Source organism: Vigna umbellata, chromosome 5 (genome assembly GCF_029865625.1).
Source record: "Vigna umbellata cultivar VRB3 chromosome 5, Vumbellata_1.0, whole genome shotgun sequence".
In the NCBI taxonomy this organism is placed as follows: domain Eukaryota; kingdom Viridiplantae; phylum Streptophyta; class Magnoliopsida; order Fabales; family Fabaceae; genus Vigna; species Vigna umbellata.
This window is the reverse complement of record NC_142169.1, coordinates 15536080-15550133: the sequence shown is the minus strand read 5'-3', so window position 1 is coordinate 15550133 and position 14054 is coordinate 15536080. Positions and strand designations below refer to the sequence as shown.

At 36.9% G+C, this 14054-nt stretch overlaps 3 protein-coding genes and 1 pseudogene across 3 annotated transcripts; 1 reads left to right on the top strand and 3 right to left on the bottom strand.

Annotated features, from left to right (window-relative positions):
• The first annotated feature begins 641 nt into the window (after positions 1-641).
• LOC148197807 (uncharacterized) lies at positions 642-1564 on the top strand (annotated as a pseudogene).
• A 2345-nt stretch (positions 1565-3909) lies between these two features.
• On the bottom strand, positions 3910-5375 carry LOC148197806 (uncharacterized). Its single transcript, XM_088115636.1, has 3 exons — positions 4607-5375; positions 4224-4532; positions 3910-3954 (listed from the first exon to the last, which is right to left on the bottom strand). Exons 1-3 carry the CDS (start codon positions 4709-4711, stop codon positions 3910-3912), a joined length of 459 nt encoding a protein of 152 aa, XP_087971762.1. The 5' UTR covers positions 4712-5375.
• Positions 5376-8862: 3487 nt separating this feature from the next.
• LOC148197805 (uncharacterized) lies at positions 8863-9744 on the bottom strand. The gene is made up of 2 exons (XM_088115635.1): positions 9511-9744; positions 8863-9144 (listed from the first exon to the last, which is right to left on the bottom strand). Exons 1-2 carry the CDS (start codon positions 9742-9744, stop codon positions 8863-8865), a joined length of 516 nt encoding a protein of 171 aa, XP_087971761.1.
• Positions 9745-11270: 1526 nt separating this feature from the next.
• On the bottom strand, positions 11271-12353 carry LOC148197804 (uncharacterized). The gene is made up of 2 exons (XM_088115634.1): positions 12321-12353; positions 11271-12095 (listed from the first exon to the last, which is right to left on the bottom strand). The coding sequence occupies exons 1-2, from the start codon at positions 12351-12353 to the stop codon at positions 11271-11273; spliced, it is 858 nt and encodes a 285-aa protein (XP_087971760.1).
• Between the last annotated feature and the right edge of the window lie 1701 nt (positions 12354-14054).

The following is a 14054-nucleotide window of genomic DNA, read 5'->3' as shown; positions in this document are numbered from 1 at the left end:
CTGGTGGTCCCATCCTCCGAAGCCTCGGCACGAGCCACCACGCGCCGCCACGAGCCGCTTCTTTCTGGCCAGTCTCGACCGCGTGTTCCACACGCGCCGCCTTCCTGATGTTAGAGTTACACCGCGTCACTACAGATCGTCTCGCCGGGGCTTCTTGAGTGTGTTTTGGTTCTTGTTTCTTCGTTTTGTTGGCTTAAGCTCATACCTAGAGTTTCCTCCCTCACGTTTTTTGAAACCCTAAGTCCTATTTCTTCTCACAGTTTTAAAATGGGCTCTTCTACTAGAATTAATTCCTCTTTATCTGCTACCCCTATCATTACATCTGCAAAACTGAATTGGAAAAATTATTTGTCATGGTCCTCTACTGTGGAATTGTGGTTTCTTGGTCAAGGACACCATAATCACCTTGAACAAGAAATTTTTGTGGTCCCAGATGAAGAAAAATCTCAATGGCAAAAATTAGACTTTCAGTTATGTGTTGTTTTGTGGCAAACGGTTAAGCAAGAGGTTCTAGATATCTTAAGACCCTATAAGACATGTTCCTCTTTTTGGAAAAGGGCTCAAGATATTTTTTTAATGATGTACAATGTCTTTTCGATGCAACCCAAAGAGCAACTTCTCTCAAACAAGTCAATCATGATATGGTTTTCCATATAGCAAAAGCTCGGGTTGCAGTAGAAAAGTTAAAGAACTTCTTTGTAGCTGATTCATTACAAAATATCAACAAAAAGCTTGACAAGTTTTACATGGTCCTAATTTTGAAAAGTTTACACTCTGATTTTGATCATGTACGTGATCAAGTTTTAGCTGGTGATCAAATTCCATCAATGGATGACTTAGTTACTCGACTCCTTCGGGTACCTACATTGGTTAAAGACGAGAATTTAAGTGATGCTATTGAAACATCAGCAATGGTGACACCACGAGGAAGTGGAGGAGGTAGGAGCAACCGAGGAGGAAGTGGTGGTCGAAGTGGACGTCCTCAATGCTCATATTGTAAGAGAATGGGTCATACCCAAGATAAATGTTATTCCTTGCATGGCTTTCCAGACAAAGCTGCTCATGTGTCTAAATCTGATAATTCAGAATCTAGAATTTTTTATGAAGATTACCAAGAGTTTTTGAGGTGCAAGTCTGAAAAATCTTCTAATCTTGGTCAATCCTCCTAAATGTCAAATGTGTCAACTGCCTGCATCTCTAAACCTGTGGAAGGTCATAGTCTATGAATTCTTGACTCGGGTGCCTCAAATCATATCTCTGGTAACATCCTTTCATTTTCTTCTATGTCTTCTCCGAAAACTCCTCATTTCATTACTATCGTCAATGAATCCAAAGTTGCATCTCAAGGGATTGGCAAAGTTTCCCTATCTCCTTCACTAAAATTGAATTTTGTTTTGTATATTCCTCATTGTCCTTACAATTTAATCTCTTTGAGTCAATTGACTCGTTCCTTAAATTATTTTGTAACCTTTTATGCTAATTCCTTTGTTATACAGGAACATGGTACGGGTCATTTGATTGGAGAAGGACATGAGTCACGAGGACTTTATTTCTTAAAATCTAACTCCTCAGTTTCCTGTTTCGCAACTTCATCCCCAAAACTTTTGCATGATCGGTTGGGCCACCCAAGCTTATCCAAGTTGAAGATCATGGTTCCAAGTCTCAAACACATTCAAGTCTTAGATTGTCTTGCCAGTTAGGAAAACATGTTAGATCTTCCTATCCTAAACTGCACGCTCCCTGATGTTGAATAGATAAAATGACATTGCAGAGAGAAAGAATAGACATCTCATTGAAACTACAAGCTCCCTAATGTTGAATACTAATGTTCTTGTTCATCATTGGGGTGATGCACTCCTTACTTCCTTTTTTTTGATCAATAGGATGCCTTCTTCCTCTCTTGAGAATAGAGTCCTTCACTCTATCATTTTTCCAAATGACCCTCTTTACCATGTCTCTCCTTGTATATTTGGGTGTACTTGTTTTGTTCATAATGTTTCTCCAAGTCTTGATAAACTCTCTGCAAAAGTTATTAAGTGTGTCTTTGTGGGATACTCTCGCCTTTAGAAAGGGTATAAATGTTATTCTCCCTCAATCAAGAGATATTATATGTCTGCTGATGTCACATTCTTTGAAGATACACCTTTTTTCCTTGTCACCCATGGAGGACCATTTATCTGTTCAACAAATGTTTCCTCTACCATCATGTGATCCCTTGGTTACTCTTGCTTCTTTACCTTAAACTCAAAATGCAAATGATATTGAAGATCCTTGAGACTGAGATCCTCCTTCATCAGATTCCCAAACCACGGATCCTTCATCCTCCTCACCCTCTCTTGACTTAGATAATAATTTGCCTATTGCCCTTTGGAAAGGTATTCGCTCTACTCGTAATCCTTATCTTGTTTATAATTTTTTGAGTTATCATCGTTTGTCTCCTACATATTTTTCTTTTGTTTCTTCCTTATCTTCCATTAAGGTTCCTAATAATGTTCATGAGGCACTTGGTCATCCTGGATGGCGATAAGCCATGATTGATGAAATGCAGACACTTGAACACAATGGCACTTGGGACCTTGTTCTTCTTCCTCCTCGTAAGAAGCCTGTTGGTTGTAGATGGGTCTATGCTATTAAGGTTGGTCCTACTGGTGTAATAGATTGTCTCAAAGCTCGTTTGGTAGCTAAGGGATATACTCAAGTCTATGGCCTCGACTATTGTGATACCTTTTCTCCTGTGGCTAAAACTAGTATTGTTCATATTTTGCTTGCAATGGATGCCATTCATCAATGGCCCCTTTATCAGTTGGACATTAAAAATGTCTTTCTTCATGGTGATCTAGAAGAAGAGATATACATGGAGCAACCTCCTGGGTTTGTTGCTTAGGGGAATTCTGGGTTAGTTTGTGAATTACATCGTTCCTTCTATGGCTTGAAGCAATCACCTCGAGCTTGGTTTGGTAAATTTAGTCGGGTTGTGTAGAATTTTGGATTAAAACAATGTGAGGCAGATCATTCAGTATTTTATAGTCACTCTTCTCCTGCTAAATGTGTTTATCTTATGGTCTATGTTGATGATATTGTCATTATAGGAAATGACGTCACTAGAATTGCTCAATTAAAGAATCATTTATTCAACCAATTTCAGACCAAAGATCTGGGTTGGCTAAAATATTTCATTGGTATTGAAGTGGCACAATCAAAGGAAGGTGTCATCATTTCACAAAGAAAATATGCTCTTGATATTTTGGAGGAAACAAACCTGAAAAATTGCAAGCACATTGATAGTCCTATGGACTCAAATCAAAAGTTAATGAAACACCAAGGTGAACTTTTCTCAGACCTAAAGAGATATAGAAGGCTTGTTGGAAAACTCATCTATCTTACCATAACAAGACCTGATCTTTCTTATCTGGTAGGAGGTTTGAGTCAATTTATGCAAAATCTACATGTTGATAAGTGGAATGCAGTGATTCGCATTCTCATATATGTAAAAGGGAACCCAGGACAGAGATTGTTGTATGAGGACAAGGGAAATACTCGAGTTGAGGGATATCATGATGCAGATTAGGCTGGTTGTCCAATTGACAGAAGATCTACCACATGATATTGTGTTTTACTTGGAGGGAACCTTGTATCTTGGAAAAGTAAGAAACAAAGTGTTGTTGCTCGATCTAGTGCTAAATCTGAGTATCGATCTATGACTCTAACTACATGTGTGGATTAGACAACTCCTTCAAGAGTTGAAATTTTGTGAAAATGAGCAGATGAAGTTGTACTGTGACAATCAAGTCGCCCTTCACATTTCCTCCAATCCAGTGTTTCATGAAAGAACAAAATACATAGAGATTGATTGTCATTTTATTAGAGAGAAGTTATTGTCAAAGGATCTTGTTACTGAGTTTGTCAACTCTAATGAACAACTCGCAGACATTCTGACCAAATCTCTAAGGGGGCCTAAAATTCAATTTATATGTTCCAAGCTTAGTGCATATGATCTATATGCTCCAGCTTGAGGGGTAGTGTTGAAGTATAATGTCTTTATTATTATTAATATTTAGGTTTAATTGCTTCCTTTGTCCCCAGTTTGGTTGAATTGTGTCAAATTCATCCTCATTTTTAAAAAAGTTTCATTGTCGTCCTCACGTGGTGTAAAAGTGTCAATTGAATCCAAACATACAAAAAATTTGTGTCAATGTAGTCATCTCCGTTAAATACACACTAACGGTGTTAAGTGGCTGATTATTTGGCACTAACGTGGCAAATGAGTCACAGTAGTGGTAATCACGTGTGCACAAACTCTGGCCATGTGTTCCCCTCTTCTTCTGATACTTCCTCTTCTTCTTCTTCTCTTTTTTCTCCAGGGTACGAATATGCTTCCTCAATTTGAGAGTGAAACCAGAAGGCGTGTTGCTCTTGTCACGCATGTAGATAGTAGAATGCAATCTCACGCCACTCTCCATGAGCAGTAGAACCTTCTCGCTCTCCCCAGATTCCAAAACTCCACTGCTGTTCATCAGCTTAAACACGTAGGTCTGCAGAGAAGGAAAATGGAATCAAATCGAATTGAGGAAAGTGAAAGAACGAAAAATGAAAAGGGAGGAGCTACCTTCGGAGAAAGATCGTAGACGTTGGAGCACCGCATTCCAATGAAGCGCCGGAGGCATTTAACCTCGGCGGCTACATCGGCGGTGTTCATTCGCACCTTCACCATCTTGTGTTAGGGTTTTGATAAATTAGTGCGAGGGGGTAGAAGAAGAAAAGAATATAATTTTATAGTGTGTTTTGATTTAATTAATTAGAAGGGTTTTGGAGAAGAAGAAGAGGGAAGAGCATGAATGTATATTCTGTTCTGTATTTGTGGCGTCAAGATGAAATCGACAACTTTAACCCTTCAAATTGATTGGAGTTGGAGCGGCAATGTTGAGAAAAGTTTGGATTTTGGAGAAAAGGGAGGAGAGTACGGAAACTTATGCGCGTTGATGCAGGTGATGATGATTCTTCTTATGCGCAACAGTGCCACCATGGAAGACACCGAGAGACAAAAACAGAGACCAGATTTTCTTTCTAAGAATTACAAATACAAAAGATAAGAGACATATAATACAATGCATATTTTTCACCTTTAGTTTATCTTTGAATAAGTGAATCTTATTGAAGTTGAGTATTATTCTCTTTTATCTGAAAAAAAAAAACGCAAAGCCCCAGTAATAATTAAAAAAACATAATTTTTGCTTTCTGTAGTCATTTTGGTGATTGCCCACAGCCATTTGACAGCAGACCCATTCAAGGTACATTTAGGGTTTTGAATTTTTCTTGTCCTGGTTAGAAATTTGAAGGGTTAAAGATGGTCTTGATCTTGACTTGAATTAGGATTGCAATTTGAGGGATTTCATCTTCCAGGAGCAGATTCAGGTTACACCTCAGATAATACAAAACCCACCTCTCTCCTCCCCTCGTGGTTTCTCCTCTTCCACCCTCTCCAGAGACGATGGCGTCTCCCTCTGCTGTCAGATGTGGATCGACAACTTCCGCCACCCCGACCGCGTCGTCACCTCCATCTCCCCCCTCCTCCGCCGCTTCGACCTCTGGCTCCTCGCCTACCAGAAAGTCGCCACCGACGACACGGGCTCCTACGTCCCCCGCTCCTCCATCTCCACCTCCACCCTCCAGGACCTTCTCGCCCTTCGCAACGCCGTCCTCGACGGAAAATTCAAGTGGGGCGCCAGACTCAAGTTCTTCGTGAAATCCCCGCGAGACAAAACCGTTGCTGCTTATTTGTGGTATATAAAGGCTGATTTTAGTGTTTTGTTAGATGGGATGAAAGTGGGGTTGGTGATCAATGCTGTCATGAGGGATGTTAGGGATAAATTGATTGTTGATTTGATTAAAGACGCTCTGGTTACGCCGGTGGTTGTCACTACCCTGGAGAAAAAAGAGAAGAAGAAGAAGAGGAAGTATCAGAAGAAGGGGGGAACACTTCATGGCCAGAGTTTTTGCACACGTCATTACCACTGTGACTCATTTGCCACGTTAGTGCCAAATAATCAGCCACTTAACACCGTTAGTGTGTATTTAACGGAAATGACTACATTGACACAAATTTTTTCTATGTTTGGATTCAATTGACACTTTTACACCACGTGAGGACGACAATGAAACTTTTTTAAAAATGAGGATGAATTTGACACAATTCAACCAAACTGGGGACAAAGGAAGCAATTAAACCTAATATTTATGTTAGGGTTGTGTTAGGGGCTTCTAGCCATTTTACCTTTTAGAACTACTGTCTCCTATAAATACAGTGGTAAGTTGTATAAGGTTTTTTAGTAAAATATAAGACTTTTCATCTTCTCTTAACTCTTACAGTCTTAGTAAGTGAAGATCCATTTACAACACAAATATTATCATGATTAAACACTACTGGCTCATGTTGTAATTAAGCAATAACTTGTACCATAAAAGATCTAATCACAAACTTCACCACAGGTTCCAACACAAGCTCTACTTGAGCTAAAGAGCCTTTAGTCCCATCTTGTGCATCAACCACCTTTAGACGATAATGTTGTATTTTTGTGCCTACTATTTTCTCCCCACTAAAACTAATATTAGCATCCTATTATAACAATTTAAAATTAGATAGATCGATCATGACCCATCATTTTAGAATTTGAACAAAATATAGGCTATTTCTTATACTCCATGATGAATCATTATTTTGTGCTATTCACTTATCTCTTTGTACTTAATTTAATTAGTGAATTGCGCTTAACTATTCATTATTCTTTCAATTTTGGTATTTGGGTATAATTTGACCAGTAATTCATATTTTGGGACAACAAGAGTGTTGCCACGTCATTTATTATTTTCCACATCAACATTTATTTTTAATTTCGTTTCTAATTTTAATTCTTCAAATTAGTCATAAAATCATCAAATTCAACCTCAACTCTCTTATTCACACAACTTAATGAAAAAGCATGAGTCCAAGCAAGTTTCTAAGTGAAAAAGGGTGTATTTAGTATCAAAACTACATCACCAATAACGGTATTTTCAACTGTTAACACAACCCCAAACTTAGAACTTTGCTTGTCCTCAAGCAAAACAAAATGTAACTCAGCTTTTCAGAACAATCACTACAATGACTCAACATTTTTCAAAAACTTTTCCTTCCAAGACAAGAAATCACTTTTATCAATTCAGCATAAAGATCTCAGTCAAGATGTGCAGATGTCTTAATTCAATCAAAAGCAATGTGATGTTCATATACTTTCAACAAATGATATCCTTAAGAATGATCAATCAACTAAGCAGAGAGGCAATCAGAAATTCAGAGAACTACTCCTCACCAAATAAAGTGTTTCACTCAAGCACTCAAAAGTGTATCACTCAAGCATCCAAAAGTGTATCACTCAACTCACAGGTGTATAGTGAGGTGTTGGTGTTTCTTTCACTCTGTTATCACAATGTCACACAAATTAATTTTGCCTTTCATTTAACCATAATCAAACAAACTCACAAGCAGGTTTTCATCACAAGGGCTTTTCTTGGCTTGTAACTTGGCTGGGCTAAGAAGAAGCATGGTTTTTCAAGAATGCAAAATCCTTGAGTTAAGAGAGATATTTATGAAATTAACAATTACACACAGGTTCTCTTTTTAAGAAGATCTTTCCCAACATTTTTCCCTTGCATTGAGCTTTCTTTTTTTTTCTTTTTATTTTTTTCTTTTCTTTTGATTTCTCTTTTTCTTTTTCTTTGTGCTTACTGCTTATTTTTCTAGCAATCCCAAACTTGAACCTTTATCACTACCTCACAAATATTCTCAACTCCACTCAAGGTAAAGAATTTAAAATAGGGTTTTCAAAACATGCTTAAGGCTAAAGGTTCAAAGGATGGAGCAAACTGTTCTCTTTTTATTTGGAAAAATTCATGAGTAGGCTAAAAAATAAGGGATAACAAAAGATGGCCTTGATCATATGAAACCTGCAAGCAAGTAGTTCAATCACAGAAAGTTGGGCAAAATCATTCATGCTTTCAAAGTAATAGCAATTATTCACAACACTCTGAAGCCCAAAACTCACACAGGTAAACTCTCAAGTCCTAGAATTCAGAAAATCATCCTGCTCAGTATCTCAATCAAATTTTATCTCAAGCACCTGTTTCATACTTTTTGAGCTAACACATAATGCATCATCTCAACATCAATCAATACACTAAAATATCACAAAGTAATACTCATCACAAAACACATCACAGTTGAATCAAAGCAGTGTGGTTCATTCAAACAAAGTACAATAACAAAACAATTGATTAAAAACAAAACAAATAACAAAACAAAACAAAAGATTAAAAAGAAAGGTTTAGAAAGCTGGGTTGCCTCCCAATAAGCGCTTCTTTAACGTCACTAGCTTGACCCAATAAGCTCAATCTAGATCGACCAGCTCCATGACTGTGGACATGTGTTCTACCTCACCACCAAGATAATGCTTGAGACGTTGTCCATTGACAATCCAACTTCTTTGTGGATCTTCAGAGGAAGGATCTATTAACTCAACTGCTCCATGTGGATCTTCAGAGGAAGGATCTATTAACTCAACTACTCCATGTGGAAGAACATTCTTGACCATAAATGGACCAGACCACTTGGACTTCAACTTTCCAGGGAAACGTTTCAGTCTTGAATTGAACAGCAGCACCCTCTGTCCTGGATTAAAGACTTTCTTCACCAGCTTCTTGTCATGATAAAACTTAACCTTTTCTTTGTAATTTTTAAGGAATCGTAGGCATGCAGTCGCATCTCCTCAAGCTCAATAAGTTGTCTTCTTCTCCTTTCAGCAGAGTCACAAGGATCATAATTCAAGAATTTTAAGGCCCACAGAGCTCGATGTTCCATCTCCACGGAAGGTGACATGTCTTTCCATAGACCATTGGGAAAGGAGATAATTCAATAGTTGTCTTCATTGCAGTTTTATAGGCCCAAAGGGCATCATCTAACTTCTGAGACCAATCCTTTCTTGATGAGGCAACTGTCTTTTCTAGAATTCTTTTTATCTCCCTATTTGAAACTTCTGCTTGCCCGTTTGTTTGTGGATGATAAGGTGTAGCTACCTTGTGTCTCACACCATAGTGCTTGAGTACCCTTGTCAGCTGAAAATTTCAAAAATGAGATCCATCATCACTAATGAGTACTCGGGGCGTTCAAAACCGGGAAAAAATTTGCTTTTTCAGAAAATTAATAACAGTTTTCGAATCATTCCTGGGACAAGCGAGGGCTTCCACACATTTGCTCACATAATCCACTGCCACCAATATATATTCATTATTGAAAGAGGGTGGAAAAGGTCCAACAAAGTCTATGCCCCACCAATCAAAGACTTCAACTTCTAGTATTCCTTGCAGTGGCATTTCATGACGTCTGAAGATACTTCCCATTCTTTGACACTTATCACAGTTTCTGGCATGATTATGAGCATCCTTAAACAGAGTTGGCCAATAAAATCCTGACTGAAGTACCTTTGCAGTTGTTCTCTCTCCACTAAAATGCCCCCCATAAGGCGAGTCATGACAGTGCCATAAAATTCCTTCCACTTCTTCCTTAGTAACAGAGCGCCTTAGAAGATTATCTGCCCCAATTTTTAACAAGTAAGGATCATCCCAAATAAACTGTTTGGCATCATGTAAAAACTTTTTTCTTTGTTGCCAATTTAGATTTTCTGGGATTACTCCTGCAGCTTTGAAATTGGCCATATCAGCAAACCATGACCTTTGTTGAATATACATGAGTGTTTCATCCGAGAAGGATTCCTAGATTTCTGCTTCCTTGCTTGTAACTTCATTGTTAACCAACCGAGACAAGTGATCCGCAATTATATTTTCACTTTCCTTCTTGTCACGGATTTCCACATCAAACTCTTGTAGCAGAAGTACCCATCTAATCAACTGCGGCTTAAAATCCGGCTTGGTCAGCAAATACTTTATAGCTGCATGGTCTGTGTAGATATTCACTTTAGACCCAATGAGATAAGGTCTAAATTTCTCCAAGGCATACACAATAGCAAGAAATTATTTTTCTATGGTGCTATAATTCAACTAGACTTCATTCAAAACTTTGCTTGCATAATAAATAGTGTGGAATACCTTCTCTCTTCTCTGGCCAAGAACAACTCCTATAGCATAATTGTTGGCATCACACATCAGCTCAAAAGCTTGGTTCCAATCAGGAGCTACAATTACTGGGGCAGAAATCAACTTTTTCTTCAAGAAATAAAATGCCTTAAGGCACTCATCATCCATCCCAAATGGTGCGTCTTTAACAATGAGGTTGCTCAGTGGTTTGGCAATCTTTGAGAAGTCTTTGATGAATCTTCTATAGAAACCAGCATGAAGTAAAAAGCTTCTGATTCCCTTCACATTGGTTGGTGGTGGAAGTTTTTCAATAACGTCCACTTTGGCTCTGTCAACCTCAACTCCCTTGGAAGAAATTTTATGACCCAAGACAATGCCTTCCTTTACCATAAAGTGACATTTTTCCCAATTAAGAACAAGATTGGATTGGGTGCATCTTTTAAGTACAACATACAGGTTAGACAAACACTCATGGAAGGAACTACCAAACACTAAAAAATCATCCATAAAGACTTCAATGCATTTTTCTATCAAGTCTGCGAATATTTCCTGCATGCATCTTTGAAAAGTAGTTAGAGCATTACATAACGCAAATGACATTTTTCTGTAAGCAAAAACTCCAAATGGGCAAGTGAAAGCCGTCTTTTCTTGGTCTTTTGGATCCACCACAATTTGATTATATCCAGAGTATCCATCCAGAAAACAATAGAAAGCCTGACCTGCTAATCTCTCCAGCATCTGATCCATGAAAGGAAGGGGAAAGTGATCCTTCCTAGTAGCACTGTTCAACTTTCTATAGTCGATACACATCCTCCATCCAGTAATAGTCCTTGTGGGTATGAGCTCATTTTTTTCATTATAAATAAATGTCATTCCACCTTTCTTTGGTACCACCTGTACTGGGCTTACCCATGCACTATTAGAAATAGGGTAAATAATGCCAGCCTCAAGTAACTTTAGCACTTCCTTTCTCACCTCCTCCTTCATTACTGGATTTAACCTTCTTTGTGGTTGGGCAACTGGTTTGTAGTCATCTTCCATGAATATTTTGTGCATGCAATATGTTGGACTTATGCCTTTGAGATCTGAGATTGACCATCCAATAGCTCATTTGTTGGCTTTAAGTACTTCTACCAATTTTTCTTCTTCTATGGGAAAGAGAGAGAGTTGTTGATGATAACTGGTTTGTTTCCACCTTCTTCTAGAAACACATACTTCAAGTGTGGCGGTAGCATCTTCAGCTCTACTTTGCTTCCTTTGACTTTTTCTTCTGTGTTTTGCAAAGGAACCTTTCGTAATTCTTCCAAATCAGTCAAGCACTCATCCATTAGTTCCTCTTCTTTTTCATTTAACTCTTCACAAGTGTCAACTAGTATCTCCTCCAAAGAAAGCGTATCACTTGCATTGTTTTCTTGTATCATGCAAATCTCATCAAGAAAATCAAGATGAAAGCATTCTTTATCATCTTTTGGGTGAGACATGGCTTTAAAGACATCAAAATTTACTTTTTCATCTTGTACTCTCACCTTCAGTTTGCCATTTTCCACATCAATCAAAACTCTTGCTATCTTCATTAAAGGTCTCCCAAGAATAAGAGGTACATTCACATCCTCCTCCATCTCCATGATGACAAAGTCCATAGGAAAAAGAAATTTGTCTACCTTCACAAGCACATCTTCAACTACCCCATAAGGATATTTCAGAGATTTGTCTGCAAGTTGAAGAGTCATCCGAGTAGGCTTGAGTTCCAACCCTTCAATCTTTTCAAACATGGAAAGCGGCATGAGATTAATACTAGCTCCCAGATCAATAAGTGCTTTCCAAACAGAGATATTCCCTATAGTGCAAGGAATAGTGAAGCTTCCTGGATCTTTAAACTTGGGGGGTAAGAGTTTTTGTATGGCAGCACTGCAGTTTTCTTGAACTTCAATGGTTTCTTCTTCAATGTACTTCCTTTTCTTTGTGAGGATCTCCTTCAAAAATTTAGCATATGAAGGTATTTGTTGCAAAGCCTCAAATTTTTCATAAGAGTCTTTCTTTTTCCTCTCTTCTTCCTCTCTCTCTCTTCTTCTTCTCTCTCTTTTGCTTTTCTCTCAATCTCTTCTTTTTCTCTCTTTTTCATCCTTTTTACTCAATCTCTCTTTTTCTTTTCTCTCTATTTTTCTCTCATCTAAAATCTTGCCACTTCTAGTAATAACCTTTTTGCATTCCTCTATGGAGTTAGCTTTCATGTTACTCCCAAGATCGTCCAGCTTCTAAAGTATGTGATCAAGTTGGCTCCCTATCCTTCTGAATGTCGCCTGATTGTTTTATGATGAGAATCAGACATCTGCATGAACTATTGAAGTGCATCATCCATCTTAGTCCATGAGTATTCGCACCACTCAGGGTATTAGACTATCCCACCTAGATTTTCCTTGAGTATTCGCACTACTCTTGGAACTAGAATATCGTGCCTAGATTTCCTTAAGTATTATCACCACTCCTAGTACCTATGTTAAGCCTCTGGGTTCATTTTGCTATAATTTCTTAACTAGATTCTAAGGTTAGATGAATAATTTTTTTTGTTCTTTTAATTCTAGTTGTGATTTATTTTTATCTATGTCTTTTGCTTCTTAATTAAGTAAAAGTAATGATTTTTACATTATACCAAGTAAGCATGGTGTTAAATCTACCTAACATATCAATCATATGAGTCCAAGGGTTTTTAATTTTAATTGAGAATTTACTTTGATTAAACTTCGAAACTTTCATATGATTGAATGAATTTTTCCAAAAATTGAGATGTACTTTGATTAGTGGTAAAAACTTTAACAAGAATTAATCAAGAATATACTTTGGTTAATTAGCTTTTTACTTGACATAAGAGGTAAAAAAATAAACATCATTAGACATAGTAATATTTAATTGAGAATGTACTTTGGTTAAATTTACTATGATTAATTTATAAAGTTCTTGCTTTTAATTGAGAATGTACCTAGGTTAAGAGTGAGAATGCCAACAAATTAATTCAGAATTTACATTGATTAATTTGAAAATCTAACACAATAACTAATTGAACAATAATCTTAATCTTTAGATAACCAATGATGAATCCTATTTTGAAAAAGCAGTGAAATCATATTTTCTTTACAATTATTTTTATCTTTTTATAAATTTATTTCTTTCTATCTTTCGCTATTTTGTTCTTTAATCTTTTATTGATCTTTATCTTCTTTATCATTTTTATTTTACTAACCCTTTTGTATAGCTTTTATAAGAAGTAATTTGGTAAGAATTAATTCTGTGTTTGTTGGGAGACAACTTAGAGTTGACTTTACCTTTTTTATTTTGTTGGTTACTCTCTTAGCAATACTGAAGTTGTTATAGTTTAGTAATATTAATTTGATCACGTCAACGACAATGTTATGAACAAAAAAGATAAAGTTATACATGATGAGGGCAGACATAGTTGAGAATCAAGATATAACCTTCACTAGGTTTATGAGCAGACTCAATTTTGATATAAGAGATATAGTGGCACTTCTACCTTATACAGATTTAAATGATTTGGTTCAAATGTACATTAAGATAGAACAACAAAATATGAGAAAATCATCAAGAGAGACTCAAGTTCCCTTGGCTTCTTATAAAACAAAAAGTTTTAAAACAGAAGAGTCATTTAAACCTCTAGCCAAGATTCCTAAAAAGGATAAAGAAAAAACCTCCACATGCACTCACATTATAGTGACATAAATTGTGTTAAATGTAACATCACAATTTCTGAGATATCACGGGTTATTAAAAATCAGTAAAATTCAAAATTTATCATGGCATAGAAATGTATTAAAAGAAAACCTTATCCATTACATTATTTCAAGTAATAAAATAACGAAGGAAATACTCCAATTATATTGTCTTAACTTGTAAAACAAAATAACTTTAAATGAATC